The sequence below is a fragment of the Sarcophilus harrisii genome, chromosome 2 (genome assembly GCF_902635505.1).
Source record: "Sarcophilus harrisii chromosome 2, mSarHar1.11, whole genome shotgun sequence".
In the NCBI taxonomy this organism is placed as follows: domain Eukaryota; kingdom Metazoa; phylum Chordata; class Mammalia; order Dasyuromorphia; family Dasyuridae; genus Sarcophilus; species Sarcophilus harrisii.
Window position 1 is genome coordinate 298,252,344 of NC_045427.1, and position 20,818 is coordinate 298,273,161.

At 33.2% G+C, this 20,818-nt stretch overlaps 1 protein-coding gene across 2 annotated transcripts in view; it reads left to right on the plus strand.

Moving 5' to 3' along the window:
• Positions 1 to 19,909, plus strand: part of LOC116421573 (centrosomal protein of 128 kDa-like) — a 95,262-nt gene extending 75,353 nt beyond the window's left edge. For both annotated transcript variants that reach the window (XM_031952431.1, XM_031952432.1), the window contains 2 exons: positions 10,724 to 10,835; positions 17,937 to 19,909. In XM_031952431.1, the coding sequence (XP_031808291.1) occupies positions 10,724 to 10,835; positions 17,937 to 18,082 (258 nt within the window). In that variant the 3' untranslated portion in view covers positions 18,083 to 19,909. The remainder of the gene's footprint in view (positions 1 to 10,723; positions 10,836 to 17,936) is intronic.
• The last annotated feature ends 909 nt before the right edge of the window (positions 19,910 to 20,818 follow it).

Here is a 20,818-nt window from a genome sequence, read left to right on the forward strand (position 1 = left end):
TATATATATATTTTATATGTATATACCTTCTCAGGCAGAAGGGTTGTGAGTGGAAAAAGTTCAAGAAGTCCTGCTTTATACCTAGAATATATATTTCTTTATCCAGTGTCCTTTTTTTCATTGTACTTAAAGTCCATCTCAGATACTACTCTAAAAATTAAACCTTATCTGATCTGTTCAGTCAGACCTTCTTCCACAGATCTTCCAAAACACTTTCTTCATTTCTTACACTTTTATTTTGTCTTCATCAGCTATAGATCGTTCCATAACTTTTACTCTTATCAAATACCAACCTCACCTTATTTTCTTAATTCTTATTAAATGACTTTATCCAAGAAAGTACAGGTGTGAAGGTGAACTTGTATATCCTTCTTCACACCTTAAAACCATTGTAGGTCTTTATTTAGCCTCTAATTCCTGTCGCCTCAGCTAAAAAGTGGCACTTCTTCCTGCTAAAGCTATCCTTTCTATGAGCTTCTGATCCTATTCCATCCCCTCTCTTCCAAAATCTTGTTCCATAGATCACACTCTTTCTTGCATCACCAGTTGCTCTACCATCAACTCATTCCTATGCGTCTATAAACATTATCAAGTTCCCACCTCCTTCAAAATAAAACAAAAAACAAACACCTCCTTCAAAATTAAAAAAAAAAACTACTTTGTATCTCTCTCATATGCTGATCATGTATTAATTTATCTTCTATTTTGTATCTGTCTTCCTTCCCCAACTAGAGTATAAGTTTCTTGATGGCAAAAATCATATCTTATTCACCTTTGCTTTTCATTCATCTATGGTATGGTACCTTCAATGTGTAGTAACGAACTTAAATGCTGAATTGAATCATGTGTCAAATTTTATCATTCTCCATTTTTGACTAATTGGATAATTTGCTACATTTGGAAAAAATGGTTTGTTTTGTAGACAAAAATGAGTCATATATGTGAGGAAGTGCTGAAAATGGCTTTTGTAGTTCATCAAAGCAAAACATGCACCAACATAGTTTGTCATCCATTCTATATACATATCTGTAGTACACGCCAAAACATCTGTAACTACATTTCATAGCTTCTAACTGAATTATATCAAAAAAGTTTGGGTTTGGGGGTTTGTTTGGGTTTTATTTTGGTAATACACATATAGGGTCCATCTGAGAATAGTGAATTAATTTGGTAATTTTATTGTATGGAAATTCCCACACTATATTATAAAGTGTTTAAGATCAGACAGCCATAATATGCTTTGCTTTTAAAAGTTGGAACTAAAAGTTGTCTATGTGGCAAAATTTTCTGTGTTGTGAAATTTGGGCCTATCAACTAATCAAAAAGCATTTATTAAAGATCCTACATATGTATGATGCTGAAGACTGTAATATATAACTAAGATAATACAGTGATGAAAACCTTTATCTCAATAGCATATTATATACTAATGAAAACATTTGTATACATATATTTGTGGAACCTCTCTCTTCCATTTCATGATTCACTGCATTCATTCTACTACAGCATTTCAAGAACAGTGGATAGATATGCCTGCATGCTGCATCAAATTATTGCACCATGAATTTATCAAATAAAGATTAAGATTGATAGCAGTACTCTCATTCAAAATAACATACATTGGAAGAAATTTTAGATCTTTGAAAAATCTTTTGCTCTTTCAAGGATTGTATAAATAAATTAAACTAATTGGTTTAAAATCATTTAGTGATTATACATTATTGGAGTCCACCATCCCCAAAGGAGTGACTCAGACCTATTTAACTCTCTTTAGGCCACAAGTAGTTCCAGACCATTGTAGCTTAGATAGCCTCTCATAGTGCCAGAGTTTGGAAATGATTGAATCTGGGGAGGGGAAAAGTGTTTATTAAGTGCTTGCTATGTATCCAGCTCTGCTCCAAGTGCTAGGATACAAATAGGAAATGAAGATAATTTCTTCTTTCTCAAAGACCTCATATTTTAAGAGCTATAAATAGTACATATAATGGGTTTTAGCTGCAAGTCAAATGGAAAGGTCTCGTGATTCTTTGGGTACAGTAGCAAAGCACATGACAATGCATCTTATTTAATGCCATTTCAATTGAGAAAATCTTACTGGTTTCTATTGTCATAGCATTTAAAAATGCTTAGAAATTTCCAAATCTCCAATAGCTATAATTACTAAAAAGGTAGAGGTTGAATCATCTGAAGAGGAAGCTGCTAGGTTGCATCTTCACATAGATTGCTTCCCTGGAGTAGGGTTGTGGAGGCCAGACTGAAAACAAAGCCAGTGATCTGTGGGTGCTGTATTACCAGGACTCTTGAGTTTACCTACCTGTTGGTTAATGAAGAGTATTGGTAGATAGAGGGAATGAATTGCTTCTCTGCAAAGATCATTCCCCTTGATAATGTCTATAAGGGTGAAGAGGGAGGTGGAAGTGCCATTCCCAAGGTTTTTGGACTCCTGGGCTACCTCCACAAGAGCTCAGGGTGATGGTCAATGGGATTTGACCCAACAGGCAAATGCTACTTCTTTTTTCTCCCCCGGTGCCTTGCTGCTCCCCAAGGTGCTAGGTTGGTTTGCCTGCCTCTTTGATGGCAAGTAACATTGGTGGTCATAGGTCCCTTTCCCACAAATGCTTCCCTCTATGATTTCTTCAGAGGCTAGTGGTCTGGGAGGTCTTGCTGTTCTCAGGGCTCTTGGGATCACCTGCCTATTGGGGCAGTTTTTAAAAACCATAAAATAGAAATTAGTCTTTAACAAAGTAGAATAATCTTCTCCTTTAAATGAGATTCAGCTTACTGATAAGATGCTTCATTTACCACATACTTGCATTAGTAGCATGAATTGGAGTGATTTTTTAAAAACTAAAATGAAAAAATACTAAATTATTTACCCATCATTATATTTTTAGGACATCTCCATATGTAAGAACTACTCTTACCTTGTGTGTGACCAATTATTAAGGTCACATATTTTAATCCACTTGACATACATTGCACTGATGCTCACTGGAAAGGAATATGAAAGGGAAAAAAATGAAGCTACTATTCTAAGTACCTTCTTATCTTTTTAAATTAAATTAAGTTTTTGATTTTGATTTTCAAAATATATGCATAGATAATTTTCATCATTCACTCTTGCAAAACTTTGTTCCAAATTTTTCTCCCTCCCTTCTACCCATCCCTTCCCCTAGACAGCTAGTAATCCAATATATATTAAACATGTACCATTCTTCTATACATAGCTCCACAATTATCATGCTGCACAAGAAAAGTCAGATCAAAATGAAAAAAAAAATGAGAAAGAAAACAAAATGCAAGCAAACCACAAAAAAGGTGAAAATACTATGTTGTGATCCACACTCATTCCTCACAGTTCTCTTTCTGGATGCAGATGGCTCTCTGCATCACATGTCTATTGGAATTGGCCTGAATCACCTCATTGTTGAAAAGAGCCACATCCATCAGAATTGCTCATTGCATGGTCTTATTGTTGTGTACAATGTTCTCCTGGTTTTATTCACTACATTTAACATCAGTTCATATAAGTCTCTCCAGGCCTTCTTGAAATCATCCTACTGATCCTTTCTTTTAGAACAATAATATTCTATAACATTTATATACCATAATTTATTCAGCCATTCTCCAACTGATGGCTCAGTTTCCAGTTCCTTGCCACAACAAAAAGGAATAGGACCTTTTCAAAGGAGAATGACAATGCAATATGCTTATCATAGGAAAGATAAAATATATGTAATGTTAGTAGCAAATATTGGAATCAGGGAAGCAGAATAAATTTAGGCTTGTAGCAGCATAGAATTTGATTTTCTTCCTTCAGGAAAACTGCATGCATTCAACAACTATATATATTAACATCCCTTAAAATTTTATAATAGCTATATTGAGGCATTAATTTAAAGCATTTGTGGATCATCTATTATGTGTGTATAAAGGTAGTGATGGAAAGAGTCGGAATTTGAATAATCATATATTTACATGTATTCCAGAAAAAGGGGATCAAACTAGAAGTTTATTGTGGTTTTAAAATGAAGCATTAGGAAGCAAAGTCACAGTGAATGACCACTTCTCTAAATAGAGAAAAAGGTTAATCAAGAGTTGCCCCTTAGCTGTCATTAGGACTAGATTTATTGACTACTTAAGAGAAGGAGTGACTAAACAGTTGTCTGATGACTGTTGAATTTGTTTCTATTAGTAAATATAAGTGCCCAAAGGATTGAAGGAAAGTCCAGAAGGAATTTATCTCATTATAAAATCTAACAAGATTAATAGTGGGGTGGATGTGACCCTATCTCCGAACCTTAGCTAACAGCTGTAACTTATTAAATGTGTGAAGGAATCTCGATAATCTAAAGTCCAGGATTTTGGTTCCATTATTGTTTTGAGAGGAGAGGGGTCATTCAGTCTTTTGTCTCTTGCCTTCATTGGGTGATGGGTCATTGTTCATCATAGTAGGATGGTGAAATAATAAAGATAGAGAATGTTACTCCTCATATCCTGTCACCATCACCTGTCATCTCACTATCTTTGATCTACTTTTTTCATAGGTGAACTGCACTTGTGAACAAGATTTGACTTCTGAGCTGCAAAGATGCTAGGTCTTAGATTTGAAACCAGAAAAGTTCAGAGTGATTACTTAGTCTAATCTTCATTTTACAGATTAAAAAAACAGGGGCATTGACTATTGACTTGTTCAGTATCACATGGTTAGCCATGTGTTTGGGCTAGAATTGTGATCCTCTAAATCCTTCTCCCCTTGATGGACTAAAGGGTTTTTATATGTTGCTTAACAGAGTTACACCTGGGGTCCAAACTTATGCTTGATATATAAACTAAGGTCTATTCTAGAGAGCAACTGAATATTTATTTGTCTTTTGGTCTGTGGTATGGGCGGAACCTTTAAAAGTCTGAGAGAAAATAGCTATTGCTTTATGTCCCTAGAAATTCTAACATTGTAGAAATCTGACCTGCTATCTTTGTTATTTTAATTCAATAATATTTTATTTTTCTAATTACATGTAAAAATTGCTTTCAGTATTCATTTTTATAAGATTTTGATTTCCACATTTTTTCTCACTCCCTTCCTTACCTTCCCCCTCCCCAAGACAGCAAGCAATTTGATATAGATTATAAATGTACAATCATTTTAAACATATTTCCATAATATTCCTTTTGTGAAAGAAAAATCAGAACATAGGGGAAAAATCATGAAAAAGAAAAAAACAAACAAGGTGAAAATAGTATACTTCCATCTTCATTCAATCACCATAGTTCTCTCTGAATGTAGATTGCATTTTCCATCTCAATTGTATTGGAATTGTTTTGGATCAGTGTATTACTGAAAGGAGCCTTGTCTATCATACTTGATCATCATATAATCTTGATATTATTCTGTTCTCCTGGTGCTGCTCACTTCACTCAGTATTAGATTCATGTAAGTCTTTCCAGGCTTTTCTGAAATCAGCCTGTTCATCATTTCTTATAAAAATAATAATTTCTATGTATTCTGGTATATCCATTGTATTCATATACCATAACTTATTCAGCCATTTCCCAATTGATGGGCATCCACTAATTTTCCATTTTCTCACCACCACAAAAATAAACAACCCCTTCCCCCCAAAAAAACCCCACAAAACTTCTACAAACATTTTTGCACATGTGGGTCTTTTCCCTTTTTATGATCTCTTTGGAATACAGACCCAGTAGTGACACTCAAAGAGTATATACGGTTTTATAGCTCTTTGGGCATAGTTACAAATTGTTCTCCAGAATGGACCTACTATTTTTGTAAAGATAGCCTGACTCCCACAGGTAACCAGAATATATATCTTATATTTCAACTTAGAGAAAAGCATTTACCAAAGTTATATTTTTATTAAAGAAACTTAAGAAAAGAAAGATTTCAGATAAATTCCATAACAATAGAGGTCCAGCTGAAGTTAGTTTTTATTTTTCTTCAGTCATATCAAACTCCCTCTTACACAAAAAATAAATTGGTGTAACTATAATTATTTTAATTGTTTTTTTAAGTTTGTTTATAAATTAAGTTTTAGAACTTGTGTGTGTGTGTGTGTGTGTGTGTGTGTGTGTGTATGAGTTTAGTCTCTTTGCACATAGTCCCCTTGGAAAGCTTTATGTGATGCTATTTAAAATATTTCTAGAAGTTCTCTTTGAAATTGCATATTCTGTTCATTGTGTTGTATTCATTCATTTTTTCAGTCATGTCTGACTCTTTGTGACCCCATTTGGAGTTTTCCTGGCAAAGATAGTAGAGTAGTTTGTAGCTTTCTTTCCAGCTTATTTTACAAATGAGAAAACTGAGGCATAGGGTTAAATGACTTATTCAGGGTCACAGAACTAGTAAATGTCAACTCAAGGACACTTCCTGACTCTAGTCCAATAGCACTCTATCTATCCACTGTGCTACCTTACTAGGTCTATTCATTGATTGTCTTTCAACTATATTCTGTGGTGAATTTTCATCCATTCAGAGAAGTTTTTCTTTTTTCTTAATTTTTTTTTAAAGAGTCAAATGTTATTTTGAAACAAATTAGTGGAATATGGTGAATGATCAATCTGAATAACACTGATTTTGGTCAAAAAGAAGACATTAATTATTAAGTAATATGTCATTTTTTTCTTCTTCCTCCATGAAACATTCAGTGTCAATAATATGTTAAATGCTGAATGCAACAAAATATAGCACAGTTCCACAATTTATTCCAAGAAGAATTCTATAATTCTATAACATACACAATAATATAGTGATATAAATGAAAATAATACCAAAAAATTGTTTGACTCTGAAAAACTGTAATGACCAATTCTGGCCTTGGAAAACTGGTGATCAGAAAAACTTCCTTATATTAGTGCTGAAATATAGGGAGATTGCAAATGTAAATTGTACTATCAGACACAGTCACCATATTGGTTCATTTTATTTAATCTCTTTTTCTTTATTATGAGAGGGTTTCTTATGGAAAGGGAGGTGCCTTTTATTTTTGGAAAGAGACATCAAATATTTAATAAATAAAAATAAAAGTAGTGCTGCATGAGAAGTTCTACAACTACAGGGAATGAACAGGGAGCAGAATTATTGGATTATACATATAGTTTCCCTAGATAATTCTACTGTTTAGAAATAGACAGCATTTATAGATATTTAAGTCCCTTTGTAAGTGGTCATTAAAAGAAGTCATTACATTATGACCCCAAGGCTATAAAATACACATATGCATGTGTATATATATATATATATATATATATATATATATATACATACACAGACATATATGTGTGTGTGTGTATCTCACTTGGCCTGGAAAAATAACTCTTAAGTATATGTTCCATTAATTTTGACTTGCCATTGTTGTGTATTCTTCCTTTAGGTCATTTAAGACTACCTTTAACCTTAACTATTTTATCTAGAAGCTAAAAATATCATGATTCATGTAAGAACCCAATTGGCAACTTGACTCTATTTGCAGTATTTCTATGTGAAGGCATTCTTATATACATTTTAGAAATCCTAGAATAAAAAGCATTTGTGTCTGTAGAAACATCTGCTTTATGTGGGATTCTCTGAGTTCTCTGATCACATTTCACTGCTCTCAAGGGTCTGGGCTAGAATGTATAGGTAAATCAGGGGAAATACATCACCACTGTTGGTAAAAACCCTTCAGCATACACATTACTTTTATTAGGTCAGTGCATTGTCTTAAATGTAGACCAGAGCTTCGTTGTATTAGTGTAGGTGAATAAGCATTTACCATGCGTTTATGGGATTGCTGAGAAAATTTACATTTGGAATGTGTGGCAAGATTAGTTCAAACATTTGAAGGTTTCATATACCAAGTAGTAAAAATATCCTAAGGCCTATATAAATAGATTAGAATCACAAAATGTTAGTCCCAGCAGGAATTTCATGATTCTGATTCAACTCCCGTATTCTACAGATCAGAAAATTGGAATTCCCATGGGGTTAATTAGTTTACCCAGGGTCACACAGTGAATTGGTAATAGAGCTAACATTAGGACCCAGGACTTTTACTTACCAGCAGTATTCCATCCATTAGACCATATGGCCTCATTAGGTACTTACTGACTGTCTGGAATTAGTAATTTGGATTAAATAAAAACTGATCAAGAATGAAAATAGGAAGTAAAATTCAAAGTTGTGGTCAAACTTTGATCTTTTAATTCATGTATTCTTTTATTACTGATGGATAATGCCTCTTTTGTACCTTTTACATTTCATACCAAGGCATTTATCTTATCAATGATTAAACTCCATTTAGTCTCTTCCATGCTTTTCCAGGATCAAAACCAATTATTAAATGTCAGGAAGAGAATTGTTTGGGTGGTATGAGTGAATGTTGTTTTAATTGAAAAGAAACAAATACCTTGTGTTTTCTGAGAGGACTTTTGAATGCACTGATTGCCAAACACATTTGTGTGAAATAACTGTTCCAAGATTTTTTTAAGAGTTCATTTAAAAACAAACAAAAGTTTATTTTTCAAAAGTAACACTGCAGTATATTCAAATTTGCTCTTCAAATGCTTCATAGGGATTAATATGTGTATTTTTCCTTAAGGTCAGTTGGCACAATTGCTCTTATTTTTGTTTAATTGTGGGACTTAGCAAAAACAATGAAATGACAGGAAATTCCTTAGGAAGATCCCATCATCCTGCTTCTGAGAACATATATTCCAGTTAATATAAACCATTACTACTTAGAATAAAATCAACCTCATTCATCTTCAAAAATCAAGCAATCACCAGGAAATTTTATTTTTTTAATTTAGTTTTAGAAATTATACTTCATTTTTTTCAGCAAAGATATACAGGCCAGACTATTTTGGTAACTTGTTTGATGGCTACTCTTCACACATCTTCTCTCATCACCAAAGCAGAAGCACAAAGATCTGACTTCAGAGTAAGATAAGCCAGATTTTAATTTTGGCTCTAGTTCTGAGCATCTGTGTGGTTTAAGGTAGATCATGTTCCTTCTCTAAACCCATTTTTTTCATCTGTAAAATAAGGGATTTGAGTTAGCTGATTTCTGAGATCACTTTCAGTTCTAACATTTTATGACTTTGTTAAATCTAAACATTTCCATTCCTCTGTCTATGTGTCTCATAGTTCCCATTACTATGGGACACAATTACTATGTAATTGAACACATATAGACTTGAGTCAGTATTATGGTTCACATCTTATGTCTGATGCTTACCACCTGTATGACCTTAGACAAATCACTTAAATGCCCTGGCCCTTAGTTTCCTTATCTGGAAAGTAATGTAGTTGGACTAGATGGTTTATGAGGTGTCTTTCAGCATGAGAACAATTATTGAGCCTTTATTTCCCCTTTTACAACTGTATTTTTTCATGATCATCCATCTTCTCAGTCTCCCAGAATTGAATCTGAGGACTCATTTTTCACTCCTTTCTTCTTTATCTTCCTCTCCCACTGACATATATAGTCTGTCATCCTGCTTTAACCTTTTTGGCAGCTGATTGCCCTCTTGCTTTCCATTTTTATAGTAAATACTCCACACCAGGCCATCACATCTGCATATATTTGCAATATATGTGTTACATATATATGTATATACATATGTATAAGTAATAACTTCCTTGTTTCCATTTTTCCTATTTTAACCCATTAGAAGATAATTGCTAGATCATCTTCCTTGGACACCTTTTTATTCATTGTCTCCCTTTGTTATTGAGCTATGTGTATCCTTTGAATATATTGCATGGTAATATTCTTTAGTAATTTTACACAATTATGTTTTAATCTTAGCTAGATTTCCTATTCCACAGCAGCCAGGAAATTATTTTCTATTTCTGTTGTTCCTCTCATTCCAGTATAAATGCTCTATACTCAATGCACATTTAAACATTTTGACTCATTATGTTAAGTATTATTAGGTTTCAAGTTATTGTATTTAATTAAATTTGACAAGCTGTTTTATAAAGCACCTTCTATGTGCAAGGCACTACACTAAGGACTAGGAATTATAATCTGCCTTTAGTTCTCAAAAGTTCAAAGAAAAAAAAAACTTTTTAAAAGGAAGGAACACAAGATAAAAATGCAAAATACTATAAAAATATTATAACTGGCAATTTTGATCATCAGGAATAAGAATTTAAATTCTCCTGGTTCATAATTTTAAAACAAAAAATCCATCTAATAAACCTAAATTCCTTTCTGGATGTGAAACTTTATGGTTCAGAGATACCTAGATTAACCAAAGAATTGGTTTCTCTTCTATAACTCCAGATAAATGGATCCTTTGTAGACATATTTATACCTTTTCTTCAGTAGAAAGTGAAGAAACTCTTATTTTTAAATGCAAACATGTAAAATACAAACGTATTTATATCCTCTTGCTCATATTATAGAAAAGAAATAATAAATGCAGCTAGAATTCTTTTATACCACTGATGCTAAAAGCTAAGGTTAAAAAACTGATTTGTAGGCTAATCTTGCTGCATCGGGTTTGACTGTATATGGTTGTTATATCTGGGGAGGATATAATTTTACCCATAGTATATATGAATTTTCTGATTAAAAAGCTCAACTTATGACAGGATTCCACTGTGCTATGCATATATAATAAGATTCATTTTCGGTCATGGTAGTCTGAAAGAAATTCAAGTACTTCAAATTTTGTAATTATTAAACTGAAATTGAACTTTGCTGCTTTCTTTTAGGAAAGGAAAACGAATATGAGTCCTCCCACTGATCGAGGAGAAGGTTTTTTCCCAAGTTGGAAAGAACGTAGCCGTACCTTTGAGCACAGTTCAAGTTTATCACAGCCAAGCTGTAAGTAATGAAGAATTGTACACATACCTCCTGCTTTGGGAAAATTCCATATGTAAACATATAAGATTGATAAATTAAGAAGTAATTATTCATATCACCAAAGAATCTTTTGATTTACCAGTTAATGTATAATTGCTTTCCTATATATAATAAATTCTCCTATTATAAAAATATATCAAATTTAGAAAAAAATATTTACAGTCAGTTTCTCTTTTGAGATTTATTAGCTATGTTAAAAAAAATATCACTTTAGGCGAAACGTTCACTGTCAATGCACTATTTTTTTATATAACCCAAAACAGTTCAGTCAACTGATACAGGTGGCAAGAAGGCAATATTCAGCAAAGTTAATGATCAGAATAGGAAAATATAAAGCACAAAACAGGTATACTTTCATTAACATACAAATGAATTGAGAATCAGTATATTTTGCTCAATAACTTACTAGTTGTGTGATCTTAAGTATAATTCACCCAATCACTCCAGCCCTCCTTTTTTTTCATTGGCTTTCTCAATAGATGGGGAAGGAGAAATGGAGAGAATTTGGGACTGAAATAAATTTTAAGATTGAAATTAGGATTTAAGGGGGAAAAGGTAAATTAAACAGGATGAGAGTATTCAAAACTTTAAAATCCAGTGAAAGGCACTTGATCTAAGTTAGGATGCGAGAAAATGGAATTCAGTTGCTCTAATTTATATGGGAATAGGGCAAAGGTCTCTCTATTAAGACAAATGAATCAAGAATCTTCATAGCTGTCTGAGAAAATGCTTTTTGTATGCCATCTTGAGGGGCCTATGGATTCAAGAAGGGAGCTGGAATAGTGTTGACTATGTTGAGGCAGGTTCACACCATGGCTAAAGTAGCTGAGGAAGTAGAATAACTTCAACAATAAGTAAAGAGTAGTTTTAATGGTAACAATAGCAGCAGCCCAAAAGAACAAAGCTTTGAGCCTTTGACATGTGTAGCCTAGGTGACCCTGAGTTTCACATAGACTAAAATGAGAGAGAATGAGGCTATATTGACTTGGAAAATGGAGGCAGCAGCAGGATAGAATGATGTAGTGCCAAAGGGGGAAAATGGATTGTTGAAGCCCAAGAACTACATGAGGGACAAGATCCAAAGAATAAGGGAGGCACAGAGCCATGAGGAAGAGCTAGCTGGGATTTTGTCATTTACTAATATTTTAAATCATCTGCACAGTGAAGGTCTGGGGGAAAGGAGTTTATACTCTTGTGACTCCAAATTCTTATCTTATTTGGAGAAGGAAAGTTTAACTCTAAATCTATATAAATCTTTGGTGACTGTTTTAACCCCTAAGGAAGGAAGGGCCTACCAGAAGGAGAAGTCTGTATTCCTAATTAGGTATTAATAAACTTATATAAACATGGCTTAATAACCTAGGACTCTTACAAAAGATCTTTGGCCTCTAGGAACTAGAAATAAACCAAATGCTGATATTCTTAGAATTCTCAGCAGACTGGGTGAGGGTGGGGGGAATTAGGGAGAAGGATAAACCAAAGAGTATTAATTATTTAAAAAGACTTCCAAAATTGAATCTGGGTTGTTTGAGTGCAGAACTGAAGTTCTAGATCACATATAACTCATGCAAAGTACTTTTTCAAACCATAAAGTATAATATAAATGTCAGCTAGGTATAAAATGCTGGAGTTATAGCTGTGAAATGAAAGTCAGTTCAACAAATATTAAGTTCCAACTCTATGCCAGATACTGTACTAGACACTGGAACATCTATAAGTATAAACTTAGTCAATATCCATTCTTTAAATGTTATGCTCATTATAAAAATATTTATATTTATAGTCTTCCCTCATTAATATATTTAATTTTCTACAAGTTAAAGTATGAAGTTTAATTTGTAACTGTCATAATAATACATGCCTGGATTACCAAGAAACTATGTAAAAGGAAAACACTTATGTAATATCTGACAACTTTTTGTGTTCTTTTTTTGTTATGCATTTTATTTGTCAGCAATTAATTAAACCTCTCAACAGCTCTCTGAGATATAGATATCTTTATTAAATTTGTTATACTTGGTAAACTGAAGGACAAATAATTAATTTTTTGTAGGAGATGTAGCATATTATACTGAAAAGGAGCACTGAATTTGAAGATAGAGCATCTGAGTTTGGGAGTCCAGCTGGGGATGGTCACCTTGTGACCTTGACCAAACTATGCTAATTCAAGAGACCTCAATCTGTAAAATGAAGAGGTTAGACAAGATGATCTTTCAGATCTGTTCTAGCCCTAAACTCCAGGAGCCTATAAATTTTTAGGAAGTCCTGGAAGGTTTTCATATTTTGGACAAGTGATTTTTGAACAAGTGATTAGAATTCCCTATAAATCCATTCTCATATTCGAGTTAGCTTCTTAGAAAAGCTGAGGACTAATTTCCAAAAAGCTTTTCTCTGAGGCTTTGAAAGTCTTGTTGTTTTAATAGAATTTAAGTTGTATTTAAATAAGGACACAGATATACCACTTTCCCTGAAGACTCTTCCTAATATTGGGGGATCTGGGAGATCATAGAAAAATCTGATAACAAAAAAGAAACATATCAGTAAGACCAGAGAGGTCAGCAGTGTGGCTATTGAACATAAGTAGGAAGCTATACGGGATGAAAAACAGAATTCTGAGTGTTTTGAAGCAGTCTAATTGGAATAGTTAAAGGATTCTTCCTATTGTAAAATAAGGTATTCAAAATTACTTAATATCAATTTTGTTGTGTAAAAAAAACAGTTGTCTTGGGGACAGATAGTATCTTTACAAATGACAATGTTATGTTGTTTAGAAAACAAAGTATTTCTTATAAATTATGTCAGTAATACTCAGGGAAGATATAGATAATGGAATAAAATGAAATATTCAAGGAAATTACTTGCTAGAGATTTAAGTTGGCAGCTAAGTGGCTCAGTGGATATAGAGTGCCAGATTTGGAGCCAAGAGATTATTGTTCAACAGGAATCATTGCAAGGTAACTGAGTACAGGCCCAGCGTTCTATTTACTGTGTCATCTCCTAAGATCAAATCTGGACTAAGACACTTATTAGCTGGGTGACCCTGAGCAAGTCCCTTGCTTGTCTCAGTTTCTTCATCTGTAAAATGAGCTGGAGAAGGAAATGGAGAACCATTGCCAGTATCTTTTCCAAGAAAACACCAAAAGGTATTATGAAGAGTTAGACATAGCTGAAAGATAAATAAGAAATTCTATTTCAAGTATCCATGATCTGCACATTTTCTCTGTCACAAGATTTATAGTTTTTATTTGGATAATATTGTAGTCAATACGTCAGAATTTAAATTGGGGGAACTGTGTATCAAAAGTCCTAGCAAAGTGATCCAAATTCTGTACTAACAGATAACCTCAGCAAAGGAATTTTGTCTTTCCAGTGGAAGGAATAGATATTTCTTTCCAAGAACTTTATATAACTAAAAATTTACCATACTATATCTTGGCAAAATTGAATAATATTAATTTCCATCCCCTTATATCTTACTTTATGGTCCCTACAATTCATTCTAGATGAGGTATACTTATAAAGTAAACTTCAAATTTTGGATATCCTTATTGGTGGTAAATCTTTGTCCTTGGGAGGAAAATTTTGATTTTTGAAAATAGCTAAGAGTCAGTTTTAGCTGAGACTGTTGAATAAGGTAGGTAAGCAAGTTGAATAATATCAATTGGATTCTAAAATTAGATTCTTTTAAATTTTGCCAAGATGGCTTAAGTTTGGACCTTTATTTATAATAAGCGGTTAGAAAGATGCTGTGAAGGGACTTTAAGAGAAAAAAATAAGATTTTTTTTAGATTTTTATGGGCAAAACAATAACAGTATTTTGCTTTTTTGCTTAAAGGATCCATTTCATGACTTACTTTCATAGATCTGTGATCATTTCTATAATAAGATGTATTTTCCACAAGCAACCATTTACAAGGTACCTTGAGAATAAGTTTCCTGTACTAAATCTATGCCCTCAAAAGGAAAGATATTTAAATAAGAGGAAGGAAAAAAATATAAATGAAAGCATAATTTGGACAAGAAAGCATTTATTATAGTGTGTATTGTGAAGTCAAACTGAAGAATTTAGCTTAAAAAATACCTCCTGGTTATTGATTTAAAGAAAGCATAGTCACATCTATAAGCCATATTAGTTTCTTTACTTTGACCAATTCATCTTAGGATTTTTTCCCCTCCTAAATTGTATGTTCTCAAACATAGATCTCTTGTTTATATTGCTTATCATTTCAAGATCTTGAATTTAAAGTACTCTTAGAAATTTTGTTGCTTTGAGGATTAACTCGAGTTGTATTTGGGAATGGGGAACAGAATTGCTTCTGGGGCAGAGGAGAAAAAAAAGCAATTTGTTTTTTACATGTCATATATTTACTAGTAAAGCATTCACAAGATGAGTTTTAAGTTTTCTGTGTGGTTAGGTTTGACAAACCAGGTTGGATACATTTAGAATTACCTAGGATGCCTATTTATGCCCTTAAGTGGAAATATTATCTGATTTTATAAGTTGATTAATTTGAAGAGACCTTAACTTTTTAGATCTACTAACAAGCTCTTTAAGGCCTCTATATAGAATTATAATAGCTCTAGAGACATGCAGAAATCTAACCTAGAATAATTCCCTATCAACTTAATAAAGGCTTATTGATTGACTAATGCTTTTTTGGGGGAAATCCTACAAATTACAAAAATAATAAAGTAGTCATTATGTCATTATCTCCCAGATTGGAAACCAAACTAAAACATGCTACATATTCTCCCAGCTCTGTCTTATATACATATATCTGGAAAGAGCCACCTCTTTCTTGTTCACTGTCTTGTTCACACAAACACCAATGGACAGAGAACTCTCAGTTATTCTTCTGGTGGATACAAATCCCCAAATCAAGCTGACTTTCTACATGTCTTCCTCACCACAGCAGGCCTCTTTACCTAGAATCCTGACCAAAGAAGGCCATTTACCTAATGAATTAAAATGCACTCTTCTGGATTAAGTCCCTTGTCAAAGGGTAACCACATTGAAAAATGGAATGTATGATCACTGGAGATACAAAGGAAATAGGAAAATTCTGAATAATTTGTGGTCTCCAAAATGATCCAACATTAATGAAAGTTTATTATGGTTTCTGAAATGATCCAACATTAATGAACATTTATTTTAAATAGTCATTTGGGTCAGATTTATGTAACTCAGGTCAGTTCAAGAAAAGGTAGGGTCTTCTTGCCAGTGTGAGAGGAAGAAATCTAAAAATTTTTAGTTTATATTGCCATTGGAAATATGAACACAGAAATCCATTATTTCAAGCCATAATCACTACCAAATTTATCCTGGCTGGTTAGAAGGTATGGCCTGAATTCAGGACACTATTTTAGGAAGGTTTGGATTCCCATACCTTCGGGTTTTAGACACTGGAAGCATAGTAAGGGGAGACATATAATGTCAGCTTTTGAGACTGTCATATTTAGCTTTTATAAGTGGAGACTAACCTCTGGCCTCTGTGCATAGCTCCATTCAGGCGACCAGGAGACAGCAAGAGCCCAGAACAGGAACTAAAACACTCTTCAATAAGACTAGTCTCTGCCTAAGTGAAGTCTGTGGTTGTCTGATGACTTCTGGGGTCCCTGGAGATTGAAATCCTTTTACAGTGAGGCTCTTGGTCTCACAAAACCAGGATTTGTGTGTGTGTGTGTGTGTGTATGTGTGTGAAGTGAAGCTGAAAGAAAGAAGCTATATTTTACATGGAGGAGGAGTTTTACCTAAAGGTTACTAGTGTAGAAATCAAGTAGGCAGCAATCTCATGAGCCTTACTTTGACATTTTACAAAGCTTAGCATTCAGAAAAGGGTTTTTTTGTGTATGTCTGTGGGTATGTTTGTGTGCATGCCTTAATTTACATTGCTATAAAATGGGGGAGGGGAAAAGCATATAAATACATCTGTAGCTATTTTTTTGAGGATGATTAAGTAGCACTTTCCTTTTCTTAGGTGAAAAATATCTTTGAAACATCAAGGCAGGCTTTCTTGTTTGCATTCTATCCATGACTTCTAGGTTCATAACAATAATTGGTTATAAAGATACTTTACCTTCTCAGTGATATGTAGTACTCTCAAAAAAAAAAACTTTTTTTGTGGGGGAAATGGGAAGGAGGAATATTTACAATTGACCATTGCAATGGCTTGCAAAAAATTTTTTCCTTACTATTAAAAAGTACAATTTGTTCCAAATAAATATGGAAGCTTTTTTTATATTTCATATAACCATTTTTTATCTTTCCAACTTTTATAATCATTTATATGTCTATAAATTAAATTGTTTTATTCTGACTTATTTTCTATAAATATGTATATCTTTGCCCCTCCCTATAAGATTATGATCTTGTCTGTGTTGTGACTCTCACTATAGTGCGATGTAGTTTTAAACACAGTTGATGCTTGGTAATTGTTTGTTAAAATTAAATGATTTATTAAGAGAATTAGAACCTGATTCTTTGCTAATCGTTATAGAAAATTCTCATATGAACTTCTAACAATTTCATGCAATATGTTTTATATAGAAAAAGACATTAGTGTAAAGGAACAAGTACTGGGTGGAGAGGTTGAAGACATAATTTCTAGTTCTGGTTTTGTGACATCTAACTGGGTGATTTTAGGCAAGTCAAATCATCTCCCTCAGCCTCTATTTCCCCATTACTGGTGTGTGATTTAAAAATAAAAATTATAGTTTTATTTATAAATCATACACTAATGATTTCTGAACTCCTTCTAATGCTAACATGCCATCATTCTTTCTCTGTATAATATTTCTATGTCACTTTATAACAGCCAAAATAAATTCAATCTTTTAGTCTCAGATCTTTAAAAAGTGATCACATTAATTACAAGTGTACTAAATCATATTGCAAGCTAATTAATTTAATACATATGATGTTGAAGAATCATTAGGAAGGTAATTTCCTTTTATAGAAAATGAGCTTAATATGTTGTTTAATCAACTACTTGATCATGAATGGTATTTAGTTTTTCAACTCCTTTCACCTAGGTTTATTTTTTTTCTTTTCTCTTCTTCCAGCATATGTAAAAAAGATGATTCCTTTGGACTCCATTTCACCCAAGGAAGATGCCACAAATGTCTTTACAAATGGGATAAGATCACAAGCCAGAAAGGAGAAATTCGACAGCAACAAAAATAAAATGCAATCTAGCTCTTCTCATTGAGGGACCAGTGTTTTAAAAATAATAACAGTTATTCTGGCTACAATCCGGCCCAGCTGCAAACTAACAGACCAACCTGCAGCTTCAGCTCCTCAACAATTGCCAAACACTGACTGAAATTACAGCACAGTTGGTTCTTGGGAATGACATAAGTTTAACCAAACAAAACAATATGTACCATTTTGGCTGATGGATGGAGTGAAACTCCACGGCAAACCTTTGCTCTTTCTATTATGTTTTCTTTTTTCAGGTTTGGTCAGATCACATTTCCCTGACCAAAGCTTGGAATTACAATAGAGTTCTTTCAAAGGTTATAAGCTAAAGAGTAGGAAATCCATTTGAGCCAGCACTTACCACTAATTTCAATTCAGATAACATTTTTACAAAAAATGATTTTTTAAAAAATGCTTTCTCCCTAATAAATTATCATGTGTTATAACATGCCATGGAGGTAGGCATATATCAAGAAATCCATTAGTAAATGCTCTATAACTCTGTCATGTATCATCTTGGCAATCTTTTACAACAAACATCTTTACAAGTATTTTTAATGCAATTGTCAAATCATCCATTTTTAATATCATTAATAAAATTTTAAACATTACTGGATTCTAATGGCTTGTCAGGAATTCATAAGCACAATGTATTTACCTATATATACTATTGCCAAAGACTCTACTGTGATCATTTTGGTCATTTCTTCTCCTTACTTTCATCAAACCAGCACAGAAGTTATTTCCTCTCGTGCCTATTGAGATCTCACCTTGCACAAATTCTACTTGAGTCTGGTAGCATCTGTCTTTTTGTTTTTGTTTTTGAGCAATTCCAACTGTAGTCAAGAGTATCACCTCAGAGTCCAAATTTAATAAGGAATAGTACAAATGTTGAATGCATCCTTCCAATATGAAATAGTGCTCATCTTCACTTACCGTCATATCAATGGAGATAAACAGACACTTGTGTGATGTTAGAGGCCACTTGAGAGATCATATATAGGAGGTATTTTCCGAAGGATTCTGCACAAAAGCAAAGAAAATAAAGCAACGCAATTGTAATATTGCTTTATATTTTTGTGTATATTAAGACACTTGTTAAATGTCATGCTTCATAAAAATTCTTTCTCTTTTAACTTACATTAATTTTGCCTTTTACATTTAAATATACTGAAGGTGATGTTGGTACTACTAGCTATTCATGAACTTAAGGAGATACAATTGTTACCATGGTAAGCTAAAGAGCTTGGTGTTAAAAAAAAATCCAGTGCTGAATACCATTTTAGTTTGTGTTCATGTGATAAATATCTACACGTGTATTATATATTTGTATACACATTTATATAGACAAATACATATGTATATACATGTTATAATAATTTTACACTACAGCAAAACTTTTGTGTTTGTGGTAATAATCTAGGTTTCATGAGAGTTGGTATTAATATTGAACTAAATATTCAGAAAGGACCAAAAATATTTTATCACTTGGATCTCCATACTCATCAGGGAAGAAAGGATAGTGCTGGGGGGAAGGAGGAGGGAAATATCTGTAGGGCCTATTTTTTTGGAGAGAATAGTAAAGCTTCAGTCTTCCTATGTGATTAACATGGAGTTTGGAAGTTATGAAATTGACTATTATTGATTTAGCTGTTTTTTTTTAATTTAAATCAACTGTAGTTTACAATAATTTGGGGAATCTTGTTTTAAGCTAGATGAGGCCATTTATTGTGAAGGTTAAAAGCATATAAGATAATAGATTTAGAACTCAGAAAGTCAGCTAGTTCAATCCTTCAGTTTTATATATCCTTCTTCCTTTTTTCTTTTCCTTTGTCTTCCTTCCTTCATTCCTCTCTTCTTTTCTCCTTTTCTTCTTTTTTTTCTTTCCTTGCTCTCTTTTTTTACCTTTTTCTTTCTCTCTCCCTTTCTGTTTTTCTCTATTTCTCTTTCTTTAGTTGTAATCTGTATGTTTTAAACTGAGATAAAAGTGACTTGCCTATCTCACATAAACAACAAATAACTATATTCTCAGCCAGTTTAATTAACAAAACCTGAAAAACTCAGGAAATCCTCTCTTTTGATCTTCTGGCATTGCTAGCCATGTTGCTAATGATTATTACAGTGAGAACCCTTCAGGAGAATATTTTTTAAGCTGCAAAAATCAGCATATCATGTTATTGAAATGCCTTATGCTGCTGTTGGATGAATGAAAGTGTGGGACCTTGAATCTGGAACACACAACAACTTCAAAGTTAAAATCAACAATGTGAGTAAAATTTTGTCAGAAATGTTTGGCCCTCTGTCTTTACAAAACCGAGTCCAAGAACCTGTCTCCTCTGAGGATTTTTCCTATCTCTTTCAGTTACCATAAGCTTGAGTAGGAAATCACAAAGGAATGCTAAGGAAACATTAATAGTTTGATTTATATGTTTCAAAGCCAGAGAATTTTTCCTTGACTCACCCCCTTTGGCACCAGAGCCTAAATTACACGTAATATCAGCCTCTTCTGAGTTTTTGCTAGCCAGCCATATAACTTGCATTAATGAGGAAAAATAAGAGATGAACCTGCAATGCATGTATTGCAAGATTTAATTTGAAAACTGACCTTTTTTGGTTTAACAATTAGGATGCTCTGGGCCATCTTTCCTCTCAAGTATGCTGAACTCTCATTTAAGATGCTAAAAGCAACAGAAAAGGGGTGGAAAACACAGCTGGGAGAAATCTGGCCTGATATTTTTTCCCCATT